The sequence below is a fragment of the Chinchilla lanigera genome, unplaced genomic scaffold (genome assembly GCF_000276665.1).
Source record: "Chinchilla lanigera isolate Chin_1 unplaced genomic scaffold, ChiLan1.0 scaffold00011, whole genome shotgun sequence".
In the NCBI taxonomy this organism is placed as follows: domain Eukaryota; kingdom Metazoa; phylum Chordata; class Mammalia; order Rodentia; family Chinchillidae; genus Chinchilla; species Chinchilla lanigera.
This window is the reverse complement of record NW_004955412.1, coordinates 29,931,939-29,956,082: the sequence shown is the minus strand read 5'-3', so window position 1 is coordinate 29,956,082 and position 24,144 is coordinate 29,931,939. Positions and strand designations below refer to the sequence as shown.

Below are 24,144 nucleotides of genomic sequence, written 5' to 3'. Positions count from 1 at the left end.
CAAAACTAAAGAAGAGCTTTGTGCCAAGAATGAAATATGAATGAGATAGCTTAGGATAGTCAGAAATATTTATTACTATCAGTCAGGAAATTATGGCTTTCAAGTCATGTTATGAACAAGTCTGTTTATATATAATAATAATATAGAGATAATTAAAATGCAGTTTTGAAGAAAATTAATTCCCACTTCATGACACCAGAAATCCCTCTAGATATGTAGAGAGTTAACTGTTTTAAATGTATGGAATTACCAATATGAATTGATCTTGTTTGGAAGTAAAAGACAAATACTAGCTTTCTCAGATTTAAACAAATATAAGGAAAGAGGTGGCTTCACATACACACTTTTCATGTAATGAAGATTGCCAAGTGTTGAAGGGAGATACCATATAATAGGGAAAATCCTTTTTATGGATATTTGTTTGTTTGTTTTTGGTACAAGGGATCGAACTCAGGACCTTGCACTTGCCAGGCAGGTGCTTATGCTACTGAGCTATATCTCCGGCACTTGGTTATGATGAAATAATATAATATATGAGAATATCATTCAGACTTTTAATATAAATCCCAAAGTGTGCTTGCTTTGGCAGGACATATACTAATTTAAATTCCTAAATTAAAGAATAAAGAGAAGAGATTGTCACAGGGTGATAGTAAACAAAATACAGAAGCTCTCATTTGTAATCATAGAAGTGTTCTTAAGGCAGTTTTGAGGTACTCTTTTTCATTGGTAAACATTAAAATAGAAAAGCAGTTTTTCTAAGTTATGTCCAGTGCCATTAAAGATAGTAGTCATTTTTATCAATAGCTAAAAATTGTTGGTTTCATACAGCTCAGAATTAATGTAACCTTTTTGGAAAACATTTTGGAACTTTATAGCAAGGGGCATAATAGACTTTATAGTTCTCCTACCACTTCCCTTCTTAGAGATTTATCCTAATATTTTAATTGAATAGAGCCAAAAGTGTTCATTAGAGCCAAAAATAGTTGAATATTCAATTTTTGAGGGAATTTATACATTACAGGCCTATTAAAATTATAAATTTTAGTACAGTGAGAAATTTGAAAATATTATATTCATGAATGGGAATTGTAACTTTTTAAAAGTATGAATACATAGGGAATACATAAAATTAATATAATTGTGGTAAAGTACTGGATACTAGAATTTCTGTGATTTTTTTCCCATTAATTTCTTGCTTTTTCAATTAAAAAGAAAAAAGAATATTAGAAATGAATTTAATAGTCTTCAAAGATAAAATTCTCTGTTGATAGTCTGTTCAGCAAAGAAATTCTGTACTTAAATAATTAGAAAAACAAAAATTAACGTATCCCATTAGCATGTAATTAAAATTTGCTAATCCATAAGAGCCTGAAACTTTGAAGGCTGAGGTAGATATATTCTAGTTGTCATATTAAAATAATTTTCCATTTCATCAGGGATGGTGAAAAAGGAATATTTGTGTGAAATATACCATTTACATATTTAAATGAAGACTAAATCTGTTAGAAGAGAGAAACTATTGATGTTTATTAACTGAAATTTTAAAGAAAATGAATTTTTAATATCAAAATTATTTGTCTTTAATAAGAATGTAAGGAATGCCCTTTTCAAAGTTTTAAACTTCGCATATATTATATGTAGTCTTATACCTAGTTATATCATATATCTGTCTCTATATATATTTACACATACATAAATGGAGACTGACTATTTTGAAGTCTAAATAAAAGAATTAGAAATAAATATATACTATATACAATATTTTAAAATCTCTATTAGAATAATCATGTGAAAGAATTATATGCATTAATTGTAAAGAGAAAGGCAAAAGATATTTGTAAAATAAAGGAAGATATGTCATGTGTGTACCTTATAAGTATTCTGTTTTACTTTAAGCTTTAAAATGTATCACATACTACTGTTTCAGTCAACAATGGACCACTTATAGGACATTCATTCTATAAAATTATAATTCAGCTGAAATATTCCTATTGCCTTCTATAGTGTGGGCTTCAAAAACTAGCTCAGGGGTGAGAGTGTAGCTCAGTTATAGAACACTAATTACTGTGCATAAAGCCCTGGATTCAGTCCCCAGCACCAGCAAAAAAAAAAAAAAGTCTAGTACAACACATTACTTATGTGTTGGTGATGTTGGTGTAAACAGATCTACTCACCTAACAATTGTGTAAAAGTATAGCACATACAATTATAATTATGGACATGATACTTAATGATATAAGTGGCAGTATAAATGTTTATGTATTTACTTTTTGCTATTTTTAAGAATGTTTTCCTACTTATTAAAAAAAATTCACTGTAAAACAGCATACCACTTCCTATGTTATGCTGGCAGCAACCTCATACATCTCATATTCAGTGTCTCTTGATTGTGTCATACTCTTTGCTTCATTCAGTCATGTGTTGTTTTGTTCTTGGCTTCAAAGTAAACAAAAGCCACTGATAAGTCATCAGTGAGAGGCCACACTGATTGACATGGAAACAAAATTAAAAGTAATAAAGGATTCTGAAGGGTGGATAGTGGTTATAGCATGCCAGTCAGGCATGTCCCATTCCGCCGTACCTATAATTTAAAGAGGAACAAAGTGATGGAAGCTGTTAGAGGGTCTGATTCAGTGAAGACAGCAAACTAACAAAAATTCCAAAAGAGCTTGTATCAGATAAGGAAGAATTTAGTAATCTGGATTGAAGACCAGGCACAGAAGCATATACCTCTTGGCACGATGATGATCACAGTCAAAGCAAATAGTGTGGTTGTGTTTTTAGTACTGAAAGAAAAGGATCCACCTCACTACAGTGTTGGTTTACTCCTAGCTCTGACAAGTTGAAGTGATTAAAGAATCATTATTTGTTACATAACGTGAAAGACAGTAGTTCAGTGAGTTCTGATGTAAAATCTGCTGAAGAATTTCTGGAAAATCTAGGTAAGCTGACTGTAATTCACTATGGAAGAAGCATCCCTGTTCTGGAAATGGATGCTTGAAAGGACTTTGATTCATTTGGAGGCCAAATCAGTGCCAGATTTCAAGGCTTGTAAGGATAGGAAAACAGTCTTGCTTACGAGAATGTTGCAAATTGAAACCTGTGGTGACCTAGCACAGTGAGGATCCAGGGTGTCAAGCACATGAATAAACACACACTGCCTCTGTGGAACAGGGGCAGTAAAAAGTCATGAATGACCCAGTTACTCTTCCAAGATGCTCTCCTGAATATCTGTGGCAGCCAAATAGAGAGGTACTGTTTGGAGAATAGCTTATCTTTGAAGATGTTACTTAATGTTACTACAAATGTACATCCTCTTGTTGATAATTCCACCCTGATAACAAAGTGGTGCTGCTCCCTCTAAACATCACCTCTCCAGCCAGTGGATAAAGGAGTAGTAGCAGTGTTTAAGGTTTAGTGTGTGAGGGGCATTTGGTCAAACGATTGCAGTGACAGAAGAAGACACTGAGAAGACACCATTGCAGTTCTGGGAGGTTCAAAACATCTATAATTGCAGTAAGAACTTGCTGGAGGTGGGGTGATTTTCACCAAGGAATATATGGGCACCTGGAAGAAGTCACTGGAGAGCTTTATCCTGAGGATCCAACGAGGATGAGGAGATTGCAAAAACCAGCAAGGCTGTGGCTGAAATGGTCAATAATTTCACTTGAAATGGATGAGGATGGCATTGAGGAGCACCTAGATGGGAATCTTGAGGAACCAGTTAGTTGTTGGAACTGGAGGAAGACTAACATTGTTATCATCACCCTGTGGAAGCCAAGGCTGATGTGTTTATGTCTGCATTTTTAACAAAAGTATTTAAAAGGTAAAAAAAAATTTAAAAGAGAAAAAATTTATTGAACAAAGATAAAAAGAAATTTTGTACAATTGTATGATGTGTTTGTGTTCTTAGCTAAGTTATTATGAAAGTCAAAAAGGTTTTAAAAATTAAAGTTTATAAAGTAAAAAGTTACAGCAAGCTAAGATTAATTTATTATTAAAGTATCTTAATAATAAGTGCAGTTTACAATGTTCAAGTAGTACGGTAGTGACCTGGGCGTTCATGTTCCCTCACTGCCTGCTGACTTGCCAGAGCAACTCCCAGTTCTGGAGCTATATAGGCTCACTGTTTTTATCTTTAATACTATATTTTCACTGTACCATCTCTGTGTTTAGGTAGTAAGTGCCTGCTGTTGTGTTACAGTTGCCTGTGTTCTCTGCTACACTTGCATGCTGTGCAGGTTTGTAGCCACAGCACAGTAGACTCTCCATATGGCCCTGGGTGGAGTAGGCAGTACTGTCCAGGTCTGTGATATTAGTACAACAGTGAACTCCCCTCACAGACACAGTGTGGACCTGTTGTTAATCATATGACTGCAGTGTCATTACCCTAAACATGTTATCCACTGAATTTTTCAGAGAAAGAAGCTCATATCAGATTAATGTTTTGCTCAATGACTCATTCTCTTGAGTTGTATTCCTGGGAAATAATAAACTTTGCACAGGGATTATCCTATTACACTTTCTAAACTTTTGAGCACCTCCCTGTTGGAACAAATGACAAACCTGACCTGTTTCTTCTAATGAAGAGTGTTGAAAGAAATCACATAGGATCCTGACAAGGCAGTTTTTTTTTTTATTCCATAAGTTGTGGTCCCTGCTGCTGGGGTTCACTCAGAATGATCTTACAGAGTTTCAGCATCATAGTGTTCATAATTGAGTTCATTAAACATTGTATCACAGATATCTATAGAAGTGGTTCTTTAATATTCTACTTACCATGTATTTTTATGCCTAGATTAACCACTAAATAGTGTATCCTGAGTGTTAACTCTGGCAGTGTGTTTCTGTACTGACTATCCCAAGCATCACTAGGGCAGGTGTTACTTCAACCAGTCAATTCTTGTATTGAATAACTTCCTTAAATTTTAATTTTTGGTCATCTCATATTTAAATAATTGGACTTACAAGTGGTTAATTTGTCATTTACATGGTCATCCTTAATTAGGATGTTTTATTATTGGTTTTTTTTTTTTCTTTTTGTACCTTACTGTTGCACAACCTTGTTGTGGTGAGATCATTAATACGAGCAAGCATTTTCCATGTTGTTCCACCATGCTCATTAGCTTTGAAACATCAATTCAGCAAGTGTTAGTTGGACTTTACAAGTTTCAGGTATGTTTCCATTCTCAGAATGAAAGGTGAAGAAAGATGCCAATACATCCTTTTTTAGGTTATCTAAGAGGTTTAATTTCAGTGTTCATACATTCCCTAATTATAAAATCTGATCAAATGGAACAGTTTTCATTGTCACTGTTTTCATAAGACTTGTTTTATTTGCTACACATATTTAAAACAAAATTTCCTTAAAAGTTTGAAATGAGATTGCTAATAAAAATACAGAAAACTTTGGTGAAAGCAGATAAAATTATATTTTCTATAAAATGTAAAAATATTTTAAACCCCAGGAAGAAAAAACTGTTTTCTGGACATATTTTGGTGCTTTGAAGTCATTTGTTTCTTTCAGCAAGAGACCTTCTTTTTAAACTTATATGTATTTATGGCGAGCACGGGAGGCAGAGGTGCGTGGCCATGGCCTACCAGCTGAGCGAGGGGGCCATTGCAGCTATAATGCAGCAGGGGGAGACATCCATAAAACCCATTCTCCAAGTCATTAACATCCGCCCCATTACCACAGGGAATAGTCCACCCCGTTATCGACTGCTTATGAGCGATGGAATAAACACTCTATCCTCTTTCATGTTAGCAACACAGATGAACTCTCTTGTTGAGACCGAACAATTGGCCAGCAACTGTATTTGCCAGATTCACCGTTTTATTGTTAACACTCTGAAAGACGGAAGGAGAGTAGTTATTTTGATGGAGTTGAAAGTTTTGAAATCAGCTGAAACAGTTGGAGTAAAGATTGGCAATCCAGTGCCCTACAATGAAGGACAGGGGCAGCCACAAGCACTTCCTTCTCCAGTCACAGCAACCAGCCCATCGACTGTCAGGCCCCAGCAACAGAATGGGAGCTCAGGAGTGGGTTCCTCTGTACCCAAGGCTTATGGTGCCTCAAAGACATTTGGAAAACCTGGAGGGCCATGCTTGTTGCACCCTTCTGGGGGAACACAGTTCAAAGTGGTGCCCATTGTCAGCCTCACGCCGTACCAGTCCAAGTGGACTATTTGTGCTCAAGTAACCAACAAAAGTCAGATCCGTACCTGGAGCAATTCTCGAGGGGAAGGGAAGCTTTTCTCTCTAGAACTCGTGGATGAAAGTGGCGAAATCAGAGCTACTGCTTTCAATGATCAAGTGGACAAGTTCTTCCCCCTCATTGAAGTGAACAAGGTATATTATTTCACAAAAGGCACCCTGAAGGTTGCTAACAAACAGTTCTCTGCTGTTAAAAACGACTATGAGATGACCTTCAATAGTGAGACTTCTGTGGTGCCCTGTGAAGGTGATCGTCATTTACCTACAGTTAAGTTTGATTTCATAGGAATTGGTGATCTGGAGAACAAGTCTAAAGACTCACTTGTAGACATAATTGGGATCTGCAAGAACTATGAAGATGCCACTAAAATCATAGTAAAGTCTAACAACAGAGAAGTTGCTAAGAGAAATATCTATTTGATGGACATGTCAGGGAAAGTGGTGACTGCTACTCTGTAGGGAGAAGATGCTGACAAATTTGATGGTTCTAGACAGCCTGTGATGGCCATAAAAGGAGCCAGAGTTTCTGATTTTGGTGGACGGAGCCTCTCTGTGCTGTCTTCAAGCACTATCATCATGAATCCTGATATCCCAGAGGCCTATAAGCTTCGTGGATGGTCTGACGCAGAAGGACAAGCCTTAGGTGGTGTTTCCATCTCTGATTTAAAGAGCGGGGGGCTATGAGTGAGCAACACCAACTGGAAAACTTTATGCGAGGTGAAGTCAGAGAACCTGCGCCAAGGCGACAAGGTGGACTATTTCAGCTCTGTGGCAACAGTGGTGTATCTTCGCAAAGAGAACTGTATATACTAGGCCTGCCCAACTCAGGATTGCAATAAAAAAGTGATTGACCAGCAGAATGGATTATACCGCTGCGAAAAGTGTGACCGTGAATTTCCCAATTTCAAATACCGCATGATCTTGTCTGCAAATATCACAGATTTTCAAGAGAATCAGTGGGTGACTTGTTTCCAGGAATCTGCTGAAGCTATCCTTGGACAAAACACTGCTTATCTTGGGGAATTGAAAGAGAAGAACGAGCAGGCATTTGAAGAAGTTTTCCAGAATGCCAACTTTCGATCTTTCACATTCAAAATCAGGGTCAAACTGGAGACCTACAATGATGAGTCTCGAATTAAGGCCACTGTGATGGACGTGAAGCCTGTGCACTACAGAGACTATGGCAGAAGGCTGATCATGAACATCAAGAGAAATGCAGGGATGTGAGGACTGCAGCACTGACTAGGCAGACGTTTGAAAGCAGAGCTGAAATGGAGCTGATTTCTTCCCACCCCATGCTACAGTCCCACCTCTGCCACCATTACAGAGCCTCTGGGTGGACCTCAGTTTCCCCTCTGTGAGTGCCTTGGGCCGGTCGGTAGGGAGAGGATGGTGCTCAAAGAGTGGTAATGTAAGCCATCAGCCCTGGGAGTCCACAGCAGGTAGCAGAGCCCCAGTCCCTCCCTCTGACTTCAGGCTTCTGTCAATTTTAGTAAGATTTCATTATCTTCAAGCAGGAATTATGTCACAAGTAATTGACCCTAACTCTTCAAACAGTAAAAAAAATATGTCGCCAAGGCTTTGCTTCTCCAGTGGTGACACCTTTACGACTGGACTCCTCCTGGGGGGCTCTGGGAAGTGGTGGTGGGGACCCATACCGAGAAAGGGTGTCTTCCTAGAATTCAAAGGTGCTCTCTTTCTAGAGGTGCCGTGTAGTTGTTAATGCTTGGAATGGCAATAGGGTAGAATTATTAATCAAAGGCATATCTTTATATCTGAAGACTATCCTTCCTTCAGGGTTTAATAGATTTAACAGACTGAGGCAGATAGGTCTGATATTAATCAAAATTGTCTCTTCTGAGGATGGCTGATAAGCATTGACTTGCTGTCCCCTGGAAACATGCAGGCAACTACAAAGCATTGCTCGAGTTTTCACTTCAGTATGCTGCATTTTGTTTGGTGAATGTACATTTTTCCTACCTGTACATACTTCTTGCCTTTATGTTTTACTTCTTGATTAAAGGTATGTTAAAATAGGAAAAAAAAAAAAAACATATGTATTTATAAGGATTTTATAATCTGAGGACAGTAGAAAGAAAGAAGGTCCAAATCACCCCTGAAATTAACCCTTAAGGTACTCACATATGTTCCAAACCAAGAATCATGATGCACATTGTAAGTGACACTTATTCCTGTGTTTTTCTCCTGGAACCTGGTCTTTCTCATCTGTGTCTGAAAATGCCTTCTTGGTGCCTGGAAGATAGAAGAGGTTTAATCAATATATGGTTACTGAGTGAGTGAAGGAAGGGGAAAGGACTGAAACGAAATGGGAAGTGTCAAGAAAATCTGGACTCAATTCTTGAGATACTTATTTCCCACTTTAAAGCCACAATTCTAATGTTACGAATCATCACTTTTAATATAAATATTTCCACATTGTCTTGTGATCATGGTAAAAAAAATAAGAATGTTAAGTAAAAACATCATTTGGAATGCATGAGGAGCCATGTTGGGCATTTCTGATGTTATTTTGACTGGGGCCTCATCTTATCTGTATTTCATTGGTTCATTGGATGGTTGTGGGCAGGAGGGTGCTAATCAGGTGCCTTTTGAAACAAGTCCTATTGCTTTTCTACATAGTAATGAAAAAAAGAAATTAGATCTTTTTTTATCTTTAGTACTGTTCTTCAGTTTCTGATTTTTCTTTTAAAGGTTTTGTTCTGCTTTTTGTTCATTTTTTCTAGCTATTTATCCTGCTTAAAATTATAAGCAGTTATTATGCAGTTTATTTATTAAATCTTATTAGGTGATTTTTTGTAGACATTTAACCCTTACTTAGGGGGCACAAAATGAGTAGATCTTCCCAAATGGGAAGGATCAAGAGATGGAGGGTGAGCTGGAGGGAGTGGAGGGGAATTAAAAAAATAATTAACATGTGTTATGTACATGTACCACCTTGACACCAGGAATAGAAGCATTATGTACTGCAAACATGTACTAATAAAAATAAATAACTAAAACCAGTTAGTAATCATAAAAAAAAGAAGAAGAGGAAGAGGAGGAGGAGGAAAAGGAAGCAGCCATTCAGATGTTTTCTAGCAAGTATTATATCTGTAAGGAAAAACCCTTAATTTACTGTATTTTCAAATTTTTCATTATTATTCAGGAGAATATAAGCAGATTTGACTTAAGGAATGTAAGAATTTAGTGAAAGTAATATTTTTTATAGGTGGGAGCTTATTTTTATGAAAATTTTATAATGTACTTTAGGACAGCATGATATAGAAATAAAAGGGCTGGGGATTTAGCTCAGTGGCACAGTGCCTATCTGGCAAGTGCAAGGTCGTGAGTTCTATTCCTGGTCCTGGAAAAAAAACAAAAATAAATAAATAAATAAATAAAACCTGGTGCTTCAAGAGGTTTCTTCCAAGACCAGTCTTTTATGTGCTTTAGTTGGGTTAGCAAGCTAATTTTGAGTATAAATAATGAGAAGCATCTTAAAAAAAAAAGTCTCACATTCCTTTCATTTTTAACTGTGTCAATGATCCCAGTAGTCTCTAAATATATTTCTTTTGAAATAGGGGATAGAAATTTTTTAAGCTCTAGTTTTATTATTGTACTTCTGGTTTATAGAATAGAAACACAAGACATGAGTTTATCATGTCTTATGTAAATAGGGAGTAATAATGTAAATAGAACCCAAACTCTTCTAAAGATGCTTTATACTTACATTACCTCTCACCAAAGCCACTCCACAGAAACACCCAACAATTCTGCCTACCTTCATTTCCACTACACAGACATATCTCTTTTCTGTTACTAGAAGTACAGAATGTTTTTAGAGACAGAAAACACAGTTGAGGGAGCCAAGCTCAACCTTGGAGAGCTTCATCAGGCTCTGTGACTGCACCCTCATCCTCCCCCACTGGTGTGGAAACTGGGTTGGGTCCCAGGCACCATCTGAAGCCTTGGTGACAATAACCCATCCTCTCCCCCACCTGGCACCCTTGCAGAAGCTGGGCTGAGCCCCAAACAGCTTCAGGAAACCTGGTGAGCTGCCCCTGTCCCTCCACCTCCAGCATGTGAGCCAGGCAGAACTCTGGACAACTTCAGGGGCTTTGGGGGCCACTGCTCACCACCCCCACCCTTGGAGGAGCCGAGCTGAACCTCAGATAGCTTCAGCACCCTCGGTGACTGCGCACTCACCCTCACCTACCACCCACTGGCATGTGAACAGGGCTGGGTACCTGGCAGTGTCTGGAGCCTCAGTGACCATGACCCACCCACTCCTACACCCTTAAAGAAGTGAGGCTGAAACCTGGACAACTTTCAGGAACCCTGCGTGGGAGCCAAGCTGAACCTGGAGAGCTTCGGGAGCATCGGCGACTGCACCCTGCTCACACACACAATCATGAGAGCCATGCTGAGCACTGGGGACAATCAGGTCCTTGCCTCACCATTCCCACATCATCGTGGGAGTGAGGCTGAGGTCCAGGGAACCTCTGGATCTTCAAAAATGACAAAATGAAGGAGCAAAATGCAATCTCAGGCCTTCATCCCACCCAGAACAAGTCCAGGAGACACTGACACAGAAGAGCTTGGAAGTCGTACACCTGAAATTTCTGAAATGATAGTAACTGAAGTGAAGAAACAACTCCATCAGGCCATAGAAGACATCATATCAGAAATAATCTCTCAGGTAAAAATAGAGATGACCAACAATGAAAGAATTGCTTAGCACATCTAAAGAAGACATAGATAAGAAAATAGAGGAGCATAGAAAAATGATAGAAATGTTGAATGAACAATATAGGAAAGAACTAGAATGTATGAAACAGATTCAGACAGATATGCAGGAAACTAAAACTTAGACTGAAGGCTAGCAAACCTGCTTGAACAAAGCTGAAGATAGACTTTCAGACCTTGAAGACAACATTGCTGATAATGACCATGAAAGGAAGACTCTCTCTTTTTTTTTTTTTTTTTTGGTTTTTCTCCGGTACTGGGAACCGAACTCACGACCTTGCGCTTGCCAGGCAGGCGCTTTGCCGCTGAGCTAAATCCCCAGCCCCAAGGAAGACTCTCTTAAAAATAACAAACCAGGAAATAACAATTCAACACCTGAAAGGTGAAGCAAAGAAAAGCAATGTAAGATTAATACGTGTCAAAGAAACAGCATATGTCAACACAAATGACAGTAAAAAAAGACTCTTTGGAGAAGTAATAGCAGAAAATTTCCAAAGCATGGAAAAAGAATTGGACATACAGGTAAGTGAGGCATTCAGAACTCCAATTAGCCACAGCCAAAATATATCTACACCGAGACATACAGTGATCAGATCCCAGAAATTCAACAAAAAACCAGAATATTAAAAGCTATTAGAGAAAAGAAACAGATCACCTATAAAGTAAAGCCCATCAGAATCATGGCAGATTTTTCAACACAAACCATCAAGTCAAGAAGAGCTTTGAGTGAAGTATTACAGGTCCTGAAAGAAAACAACTTCCAACCCAGACTGATGTATCCTGCAAAACTATCCTTCAAAATTAATGGGGAAATAAAATATTTCCACAATAAAGAACAACTAAAGAAATTCATGAATACCAAACCAACCCTACAAAGAGTATTAAAAGATATTCTAGAAAGAGATGAAAAAGACTACAACTTCAAGAACAGAAAGGAACCACCAAGCAGAGCAAACAGTTAAACAGGGAAAAAGGAGGCACCAACAGCAGGAAAATAACATGACAGAGATAAGCCAATACATACCAGTTATAACCATCAGTGTAAATGGTCTCGATTCCACCAATCAAAAGAAACAGCCTGGCAGAGTGGATCAAGAAACAAAATCCAACAGTGTGCTGTATACAAAAACCACATTTAACTCAAAACGAAATTTGTAAACTGAAAATGAAATGACAGAAAACAGTATTCCACGCAACAGGAACCCAGAAGAAAGTGGGTATAGCTATTCTGTTTGCAGACAATGTGAACTTCAAACCAGGAATGATCAAAAGAGATAAAGAAGGTCATTACATACTTGTGAGGGGAAAATTTCAAGAGGAAGAGATAACAATCATAAACATCTGTGCACCAAATAGAAGAGCACCCAACTATATAAATTTTAACAGACATGAAAGATGAAATAAGCAGCAACACAATCATAACAGGGGTCAGGAACATGCCATTGTCACAAAGAGATAGATCAACTAGATAGAAAATCAGTGAAGAAATAACAGAAGTAAACCAAACCTGGGAACAAATGGACTTTGTAGACCTTTACAGAGTGTTCCACCTAATAGCATCAGAATAGACATTCTTCTCAGCTGCACATAGGACATTCGCTAAGTAGACCATATACTAGCCCATATAAATCACAAAAACTCCATAAGCACATGGATTTAAATAATATCCTCCTGAACAACCAATGGGTCACAGGTGAAATCAAAGAAATTAAACAATGTTTATAATCAAATAAAAATGTAGATACAACTTATAGGAATCTGTGGGACACAGTGAAAGCAGTCCTGACAGGGAAATTTATAGCAATGAATTCCCACATCAAGAAAATAGAATGAGCACAAATAAACAATCTTATGCTGCACCTCAAGCTTGTAGAAAAACAAGAGCAAGTCAAGACCAGGCAGGAAGTTATAAATCTCAGAGCAGAAATTAACACAATGGAGACAAAAAGTACAAAGAATTAATGAATGAAAGAGTTGGTTCTTTGAAAGAATAAATAAAATTGCTTATCAAAAAAAGGAAAGAAAAAAACTGAAATAAAAGCAACAAGGAATGAAAAGGATGAAATCACTACAGATCCTGTAGAAATTCACAACATCGTCAATACCTACTTTGAAAATCTTTACTCTCATAGAAAGGAAAACAGAGGAAATGGACAGATTTCTAGATGCTACAAATTACCAAAGCTGAATGAAGAATATATAAACATGGTGAATAACTCAGTATCAGCAAGTGAAATTGAAAATGTAATAACAAACTTGCCAATGAAGAAAAGCCCAGGTCCTGATGGATTCACCACTGAATTATACAAGAAATTTAGAGAATATTTAACGCCGATTCTTCTCAAACTCCATAATGAAATTGAAAGGGAAGAATTCTCCCCAGCTCATTTCTAGAGGCAAGTATTATCTTGATACCAAAACCAGAGAAAGACCCAACCAAAAAAGAGAACTACAGATCAGTCTCCCTGATGAATATAGACACAAAAATTCTGAGCAAAACACTAGCAAACAGAATGCAACAAATCATCAAGAAGATTATACACCCTGACCAAGTAGGACTCAGCCCAACAATGCAGAGATGGTTCAATATATGCAAATCAATTGATGTAATACACCATATCAATAGAGCCAAAGAGGAAAATCACATGACCATCTCAAAGAAAAAGCTTTTGATAAAGTCCAGTACTCATTCATGATAAAAACCGTACAGAAAATAGGAATAGGTGATCCTTACTGTGCTCTGATAAGAGCCATCTATGACAGACTGGTGGCCAACATCATACTAAATGAACAAAATTTAAATCTTTCACTTTAAAATCTGGAACAAGACAAGGATGTCCACTGTTATCACTCCTATTCAATATAATTCTGGAAATATTAGCTAGAGCAATTAGACAAGAGAGAAATAAAAGGAATAAGGATAGGAAAGGAAGACATGAAATTATCATTATTCATAGGTGACATGTTACCATATAGAAGACCCCAAAACTCCACCAAAAGGCTTACAGATTTAATAATCAAATTTAGTAGGGTAGCTGGATACTAATTCAGCACTCAAAAATCAATGGCATTCCTGTACACAAACAACAAACATACTAAGACAGAAATTAGGGAAACCACACTTTTCACAATAGCATCTAAAACATTGAAATACCTAAGAATCAACCTAACAAAAGAAGTTAAACATCTATAAAGTGAAAATTACAGTACTCTGAAAAAAGAAAGAAGATTTCACAAAATGGAAAGATATTCCTTGCTCATGGATAGGAAGAACCAACCTTGTGAAAATGGCATACTCACAAAATTGTTATACAGATTCAATGCAGTGCCAATCAAAATACTGTTAGTATACCTCACAGATCTAAAGAAAACATTCCTAATATTCATCTGGAACCATAAGAAACCCAGAATAGCAAAAGCAATCCTGGGCAACAAAGGAAAGGCAGGAAGCATCACAATTCCTGACTTGAAATTATATTATAAAGCTATTGTAATAAAATCAGCATGGTACTGGCATAAAACAGACCTGAAGATCAATGGAACAGATTAGAAGATGCAGACAGAACTACAAACACACTCAGACACCTTATCTTTGACAAAGGAGGCAAACATGTTCACTAGAAGAAAGATAGCCCCTTTAACAAATGGTGCTGGAAAAACTGATTTTTTACCTGCCAAAGACTAAAGTTAAACCCATGTCTATCACCATGCACTAAACTAAAATCAAAATGGGTCAAAAATCTAAATATTAAAACAGAAACGCTAGATCTAGTGGAAGAGAAAGTAGGTAAAAATCTTGAAGACATAGGAGTAGGCAGAGAGTTCATGAACAGAAACCAAACTGTACAGCATATACTTCAAAGAATCAACAGCTGGGATCTCATCTTATTGAATGTTTTTGCACATGAAAAGAAATCACCAACAGTGTAAAAAGAAAACCCAGGAGTTGGGGAAAAAAATTTAGCCAAATGCCCCTCAGACAAAGGACTTCTGTCTGGAACATATAAAGAAATGAAAAAAATCAGATTCCCAAAATTGAAAGACCCAATCCAAAAATGGGCATCTGTGATGAATACACACTCCTCTGATGAAGAAATACTAATGGTGAATAAATACATGAAAAAATGTTCAACATCATTAGTCATTCGAGAAATGCAAATTAAAACAGCACTGCAATTCCATCTCATCCCAGAGAGAGTGGCTATCATTAAGAAATCCACCAATAAGAAGTACTAGAGAGGCTGTGGGGAAAAAGAACCGTACTCTGCTGGTGGGAGTGTAGATCAGTGAAACCACTGTGGAAATCAGGTTGGAGATTCCTCACAAAACTAGGATTAGAAGTCCCATTTAACCCAGCTATTCCCCTTCTGGGTATTTTCCCAGAAGAATTAAAAACATCATACCACAGTGATATATGTACACCCACGTTAATAGCAGCACAATTTGTTATAGCTAAATCTTGGAAACAACCCAAATGCCCATCCACTGAGGAATGGATAAAAAAAAAATGTGGCACTTTTATACAATGCAGTATTACTCAGCTATAAAAAAAGATAACACTCAAGGCTTTTATAGGTAAATGGAGACAACTAGAGACCATACTTGTAAGTGAAATAAGTCAGACCCACGTGTAAACATCGTATTGTCTCACTAGTGTAAGAACCTGAAAGAGTAAATAAATCCCAAAATATACAATAGATAATATGAAAGGGAAAGAAATTGCTCAAAGGAGGGAACAACTGGGATGAGGGAAAGAAGAAAAGGAAAAGAAGGCAAAAAAGATAATTAATCTAAAAATATATATATGTAAGGATAGCTGGGGTAACTACTGCTGATGTCTGGTGGTTCTCTGAAAGGAACAGTTAGTGCTTAATTTTTTTTTTAATTTTAACCAATTTTGCAAGCTTATATCTGGTAATCTGAGCAACTGATTTGAAGACAGCAGTATGCTATATAACAACCATTGGTGAATCCCTGCCATCTTGTCTAGTGAAAGTCTGTATAATCTTTAATGTTTTTTAATTATTATTTTTTATTCCCTTTAATGGTTTGATGAATCTTGCACTTACATCTGGTGATCTGAGCAACTTCCCTGAAGATCACAATATGTAATATAACGACCACTGTTAATCCCTATCATTTGATTTGAAACCCTGTACCATTTTTAATTTTTTTGTTTTGTTTTTGTCTGTGATGTGGGTATTTTGCTATTCTTTTTTTACTACTCTTTTCTAAATAAAAAGAAAATAAAGCACAGAGTTGAAAATAAATGCATTTCATATGAAAACTGTGGCAGGTCCCTGCCCTGATACCTTAATCAGATAAGTTTTTCAGGCCCTTGGGTATCTATAAATTAATTCACTTGTTGATTACAATTCAGTTAGAGTTGTCTGTCAGGACAGTGCTCCTGAGTGTTGAGTGTTCAGAGATGAAAGAATCCTGGTTTTTGTTGTTGAAGAGTTCATGGTGGATAAGGGTTAATGATATAAAACAAATAAATAGTGCTTCAAAATGATACCATTCTGTGAGCACTTTGTAGAACACAGTGCTGCAGCTCCCCTAACATGTCAGTATTCAAAGAAGGATTAAGAGTCATAGTTTAGCTGGTTTTTGACAACAGCATAGCGTTTTCTATATTTCATGGATAGGGGGCAGGTAGAAGATATTGGATAGAGGATATTGTTTTGTGAAGGAGTCATAGAACAGCTAGTTTGTAAGACAAAAAGTGGGATTTCAGTTGGCCTAGAGTTTGAAAATAATAATAAAGTGTAAATTGTGAAGACTCTTCTGTACCAGGCAGGATGCTACAGTAATTTAAAGTTTGGCTCTGTGCTTGGACTGCTTGGGCTAGAATCTCATTTCCATCACTGTTTCCTTGCTCTTGGACAAAACTTATCTCTGCGATGTAGTTTCTTCTCTTTAAAGTCAAGAGCATGCTAGAACTTTATTATAGGATTTCTGTGATGATTAGAGGATGTCTGTTTTAAAGCCTGACGAGCCTGACTTATCTGAAGTATACAGTGCTATCAGCTGCTGTGTTTTGTTTTTAAATCAAAGATAAAGAGTTTAATTTTTGAATATAAGTTACAGGATCTAACAATATAAAAGACTGCAGGAGTATAAAAACAGGAAAACTAAGGAAAAAAATTCACAATAATAATAAAGGAATGACATAGGAATGTATTGCAAGTGAAGGTCTTAGGAAAATATCTTGTGTCTCATTTGGCCCTCTGAGTGTTTCACACCAGCACTGTAGCTCTTTAAGGAGCAGATGTCCTTTCAAGTATTATTTTTTTCAGTGATTTTAACTAACAAATGACCATAGTAAACTGACCAATCTGCATTACAAAATAATGTTCTTATCTCTGCTATTATAAAATTTTGAATGTTTATAACAGTCCTATCATATATTTTGAAAATTATGTTCCAGATTATAAGGCCCCAGAATAGTTGTCCCTTTGTGTATGTTCACTGACCTAAGAGTACTTTTTTGCTTTCATTTTTATTCTTAGGGCATCTCAATTGTGATGAAGGGATAATATCAAGTTAAGATGTCAGTCAGTTTAATGTAAAGATGAGCAGAAAATTAAAAGATTTATTGATTTGAAATTACTTTGACCTTGGCATTATGTTGGTGTTTTATTAAACAAAATTAGAATTAGCATTAACTGTGAGAGAAAAACTTCTAGAAGTGGAACATTGCAGCCCTTACCAGTAATTGTTGTTCAGGTAAATATTTGACTTTACAGATTAATTCACTCTGTGTGAAATTGAGCTGGACAGATATATTTGAAACAGTCATGATGTTAGGACTGACCAGTTCGTGGCTTACTGGTGTAAGATGATATCGATGCCTTCATGACAGAAGACTATAAGATGTAAGAGACTGTCCTAACAGTGTAAGAAATCAAACCAATCTGATTATTGCTCAGGAGCTAATTATGTAGTTTCAATGTCAAATTAAGTAAACATGCCTTCATCAACTTTTAGTGGATACCCAGCCCTTTCTAATTTACAAATTTTATTTAACTGTGATTCTACTGAATATTACTGATTGAGTTGACATCTTTAAAATTTCTCTTCAGTTCCCCAGGTTCTTCAGAGCTGCACAGCATTCATTGAGAGGTATGGCATTGTGGATGGAATATATCGTCTCTCTGGAGTTGCCTCCAATATCCAGAGACTACGGTAAAATCTTCTGAGGCATTTTCTATTTTATCCTATTTAGCTTATTAAAGTGAAATTGTTTCAAAATTGACTAACTTACTTTGATGACCTAATTTTCAATAAGATAGTTAAGATAAAATAGAAAACAATATCCATACTGTTCTTCCTGTTCCTAAGTGACATTTGTACCTATGCGGTAAAAGGGAACTATGCACCTTAACTTCTTCAATACTTCTGTTTTATCTCTTTAAAATGTTTGAAGATTGTAGCAAAATGATAGATAAAATTTACATTATAATAGATTTACTTTTTGGTTCTTAACTAAAATCAATAGGAGTGAAACCTCTTCTAAAACCTCCCTTGACCCTAATTCTGTTTTGTGTACCTAAGTGTGCAAGGACCTGTTATTCCACATCCCTTCTGTGAGACAAAAAAATGATGGTATTCTCCTTACCAACAATAGAAATTTTATTTTTTGCTTAATCTCCTGGATTCTAGTCTGAGCTTAATATGCTATTATCATTTCTTTTTTCACTGTAATGCATAGTAACTACTGTTATTCTATAAGAATTTTAATGTTTTAATTGACCACAGTGCTCACCTTTCTTTTCAGAAATACATGTTTAGAAAATACTGTTTTTTTTGTTTAAGCCCAAGATCTTGTGCATGGCAGGCAAGTGCCCTACCATAGAAGTACATCCCAGCCCTTAAGTTGGTTCTTACACTAAAGACAGTTTCAGACTTAGTAAAGCAGATGTTCACATTATCCACACACATTAATCCTCTAGAAATGATAAATGACCTCATGACTGCGGATTAATATTAATCTGTCTCCTGGAGAATGAACCTAATCTGCGTTAGTATTCTGGATCCTTATATTTCATTATATATTCTAATGCTATGGAATCTAATCTAATCTAATCTAATGCTAGGATTATGTATTCTAATGCTACAGATTTTGCTATTAAAATTTAGCATTAGTGAGAGATTCCTCTATATTGTTTCTGGCTTTCTTGTTCTGCTTCAGTGTAACATTCCTGAACTGTACAAGTTGTATCTGAGGAATTTTTGTATATAGTTGTTCATGGACCAGTTGCTACTCAATGCTATTTCTTGCCAGTTGCCAGACTATTAGATATTCAAAACATTGGAAATTAGGTGTTTTATGTTCAAGCTGATGTGCTGTAAGAGCTGATTATTCATACACATTTTGGGATTTATTGTCCATTTAAAGCTGTGCCCTTAATTTTCATATAGATAGATACTTGCCTGATTATAAGCCATCCAATTACTGCTGAAATCCAAATATGATTTATATGAAATATAATTTGAAGAAACTCACAGCTGAGGTAAAGATAAATCCTTTGGGCTAGAGGTTATTTCCATTTTAATATTAAACCTGTGTCCTTAATTTCCATATAGATACTGAGTTAGTGATAATATATCAATTACTGGTGAAGTCCAAATAAAATTTGCATGAAATATAATTTGAATAAAACAGTAACTGATGTAGAGGTAAACACTTTGGGATGTTGCTTTCCAGTCATGTTTGCTTCCCTTCGATAAATTTTGTTCTGTCCTCTTCTGTCTGGAATAGCCATGAATTTGACTCTGAACACGTCCCCGACCTGACAAAAGAACCATATGTGCAAGACATTCATTCCGTGGGCTCCCTCTGTAAGCTGTATTTCCGAGAGCTCCCAAACCCTCTGCTCACCTACCAGCTGTATGAGAAATTTTCTGTGAGTATTTGTTACTTTTGACTCAGGGTCTCCTGTGGAGTTTCTCCATGTTAGCAGTTACAATCGTGCTTTTTTACAATTAGCATTGAGGAAATTAAGCATTCACATCTTGTGAGAACAAAGAGCATGTCTAGATGCTGTGTTGTATTTCCTCTTCATTTAGCATTAGAGAGAAAAGTGGGTTAATCTCAGAGTGAAAACTGAATTTTAAGTGAGAAACTCATTTTTACCAACAAGCCTGCTGGTTTCTTTTATGTTATGACTGTTACAGGATGCTGTTTCAGCAGCAACAGATGAAGAACGGCTGATAAAAATTCATGATGTCATCCAGCAGCTCCCCCCGCCGCACTACAGGTAAATCACACATTGGTGAACAGCAGCCAGGGCAGCGGTCAGCCCTCGTGTGCATGTGTTTTCTCTTTGGGTTTCAGGTTACTTACACTTCTGTGAAGTTCTAGCTAGTTAAATCCCATCTTTTCCAGAATGAATTTTATTCATACTTATATTTGTTTTTGGTTTGGGTTTTGGTTTTTTTCCGGTACTGGGAATCAAACTCATGACCTCTTACTTGCCAGGTAGGCACTGTGCTGCTGAGCTAAATCCCTAGCCCCTCATACATATATTTGTATCTGTTTGTTTTTATATACCCAGGCCCTGGCCCAGTACTTAATGTCCAGTAGGTAAATGTTGAATGAATGTATGAATGAATGAACAAATGAATGGCCAGCTAAACTTGGGGTTTTGTTTGTGTTGTGTTTTAGGATTTGTTGTTTATTGGTTTTGTTGTTGCTGCTTTTGTTTTGTGTTTTGGTGGTGCAGGGGATTGATCCCAGGCTCATGCATGCTAAGCAAACGCTCTACCCCTGAGCCTCATTCGCTTGGTGCTACTTTTTAAAATACATGTTGATTTGTATGCTAGTTTGGACTTTCAGAAATAATTTTGTTTATGTCTGAAAAGGTCAGAATAAAAGAGGATGACTGCTATTTAGTGAGACAAAGAAAACAGTAGAAACCATGGATTATAATATACAAAAAAGCAAGAAACATTTAAAAAAAATTTAATAAGAAATTAAATTCAACAGTAATTTAATGCTTAATTTAATGTTTTTGAAAATAACATTGCTATATATATTTAAATCAGCACTATATTCAGCACTAAATAAAACTCTAATATTTTGATCAACACTAACGTCAGCACTTTTTTAATCAGCACTCTAGATATAAATGCATAGTAGTCTTGAACTGAAAGATAACATCAGCTCACTGTCCCATTAACATAGCCTCTCAGGAGGAATGTGATGAATTTAAAGGAGTTTAAGGACCCAACAAAGAGTGAAAAAGAAAAACTCAAAGAAAAATTAGAAAGGCTTTTTGACATAAGCTCATAGAAATTAAGGACTGTAGCCCTGAAAAGGAAGGCCCTTAAGACAAATCTGATCAGTAACAATTATTCAAAGTGTATCTTATGGGAGAAGAGGACATTATCTACTTACCAATGAAAGAAACACAGTATAATCTGAAGAATATTGCCTTTGACAGATAGAACTGGCTGTGTATTTCCAAGTCTGTCTCATACTCCTCAAGTCTCTAAGCTTCATTTTCCATGTCTGTGAGCAGAATACTGACAATACTTTCTGAAGAGGACTTTTTTTTAAAATGATAAAATGAGACAATGAGGCTGGTCCTTATTTTTTTAAAATAAAGCATAGCAAGACAGAGGAGTAGATTTAATAATGGCCTTGGTAATTTTATTCATTCATTTTGTGGGGTAGAGATCAAAGCCAGGACTTTAGGCATGCTACGTAAACTCTACCGTTGAGCTATACCTGCAGCTTTTGGCTTGGTGATGTTACATGAGGTATGATATGAATATGTCCTTTTTTTCTACATTAGAAATCCATATAACATATATACACAGTGTGAAAAGTCAAGTGGCATGCAAAGTTGATACTGAGACACTGCAGTCACTCTCCATTTCACATTTCTGTCTTCTAGAAGTCAGTGCACTCAACTCTTTCTTTTGGGATTGAGAACCCACCCATTTCTCATAGCACATTGGCATTGCTCCTTCTCAAGTTTTCATTTTTTGGTGTTGTTACCTTCTTCTCATAGTACGTGAGGATCTCTCATACTCTTTCCAGTACCCACAAACACACACTTCCTCTTCTCTCCTCTTAATAGTCCAGGTATATGAGCATTTACAGTTAAATATGTAGGGTCTACATTGTAATAACTGTGTAGCTGTTATTCACAGCTCTACCTAACGGTATATATTCTTTCAGGGACAACTTTGGTGCTTTCTGAGGAGCACTTGGCTTTTGTTTATCACTGAGTTTCTGTTGATTTCTAGTTTATTCCTAGGTCCTTTAACAAGACTTTTTACTGTTCTCGCACTATGTTCTCACATAGCAAGCAACATTTTCGTTTTTTCTTCCTGAAAAGTAACTTTTATAGTCTTTTGTCCCCCTTGCTTCAGTTTAGTCTGGTTATGCTTTTGATCTACAGTGAAGTGGTCAGTGTCACCCCGTACTTGCTCACTGAAAGTTCCTGTCACCTCCTCTGAGTTAAACTGTCTTTTCTGGATCTCCTGAATCTTCCCTGTTTTTATTCCCTGCTTTTGTAACATGCGTCTTTAATATCTTTTTGAGAAAGACAGGGGAGCTAAATTTTTTGAGACTTCGATGCCTGAAAATATTCCTATTCTATTCATGCCTTTGATTGTACAATCTTAGAATGTAAATAATTTTCCCCATAATTGTGATGGTATTACACCATTGTTGTCTACCCAAAAATGGTGCTCCTCAATCTGATTCCACTCTTTCTATGACATTTTGGTTATATTTTGTTTAGTTTTGTCTATTTAAAACATATCTTGTGGTGAGTTTTCATAGTCACATACCTTGCTGCTGTGGGTTCTTTTCATTCTTCATTATGGGGACTTGATGGGCTTTTTCCATCTGGAGACACATGATGTTCAGTTGTGGAAATTGTCTTGCTCTATCTCTTTGATGGGTCTCATTGCAGTTTAAACTCTTGATTCTCTTCCTGTAATTATTTTAACTACTGAACTCTCTTTCATTTTCTCATGTTCTCCTCGTCAGTTTCTTTCTTTTTTTTTTTGGTTTTTCTCCGATACCAGGAACTGAACTCACGACCTTGCGCTTGCCAGGCAGGCGCTTTGCCGCTGAGCTAAATCCCCAGCCCTCCTTGTCAGTTTCTACCCATGGATTTTTTCCAGACCCTCTGGGTTTTTAAAAATGATTTCCAAAGGCAGACCTCTTCCCTCTCTTCCTTGCATTTCTTACTATTCCTGTTTTATAACATGCAGTTCTTGTCCCACACAGAGTCTGTTTTCACTGAGAAAATAGTATTTGTATTTATACATTTTGTTCTACTTCAAATTGTTCTTTTTCCTCAGTGTTTATTTCTTTGTTTCTCATGTATTTACAACTTGCTTGCTTGCTTTGTTTACTTATTTATTTCTGTATTGAGCATTGAACCCATGGCCTTTGCACTGGGCTGCATCCCCAGACTTTTTAAAAATTTTGAGGCAGGATCCCCCTGAATTGTACAAGCCAGGCTTGAATTTAGGATGCTCCTACTTAGGCCTCCCAGAATGCTTGGATTATAGGCATGTACCACTGGGGGCATCTACTTTTTTTTTTTTTTTTTTCAAATTTACTTTTAACTTAGCAAAACATTCAACTGAGGTTTCATGAAAACTGAAAAGAAATCATAATAAATAAATATATATATGTGTATATATATTTGTAACATAATAGTTATTTCCTTTATTAATTATGCATAGAGAGAACTCCCTTGCTGTGTAGTCTTTCCTATTGCATATTATGTATTGCTGGGTGTGGTGGTGCACACCTGTAATCACAGCATTCAGGAGGCTGAGGCAGGAGGATTGTTGTGACTTTGAGACCACCCTGGGCTACAAAGTGAGCTCAAGCCCAGCCTGGACTGCATAGCGAGACCCTCTCTCAAAAAAAAAAAAAAAAAGAATATTATGTATCTTTCCTGCTACATATTATATATTGAACATATATGACTATACATTTTCATTTATACTGTATTAACCATTTAGTATGCAACCTTTTTACAATGTAAACTCCTTGATATTATTCTGTCTTATTTGTATTTTCAGAATACAGCCTAGAAAATAGTAAATGTTCAATTATATATCACATATGTTTATATATTTTATATACTATGTACCTAAGATTTTAATATTTACATTACTTAACTTATTAAATCTTATTGG

At 36.4% G+C, this 24,144-nt stretch overlaps 1 protein-coding gene and 1 pseudogene across 4 annotated transcripts in view; both read left to right on the top strand.

Moving 5' to 3' along the window:
- Arhgap32 (Rho GTPase activating protein 32) overlaps window positions 1-24,144 on the top strand; it is a 203,565-nt gene that overhangs the window by 157,877 nt on the left and 21,544 nt on the right. For all 4 annotated transcript variants that reach the window (XM_005378544.2, XM_013511093.1, XM_005378546.2 and 1 more), the window contains 3 exons: window positions 18,051-18,153; window positions 19,730-19,874; window positions 20,146-20,228. In XM_005378544.2, the coding sequence (XP_005378601.1) occupies window positions 18,051-18,153; window positions 19,730-19,874; window positions 20,146-20,228 (331 nt within the window). The remainder of the gene's footprint in view (window positions 1-18,050; window positions 18,154-19,729; window positions 19,875-20,145; window positions 20,229-24,144) is intronic.
- Window positions 6,660-7,777, top strand: LOC102015937 (annotated as a pseudogene).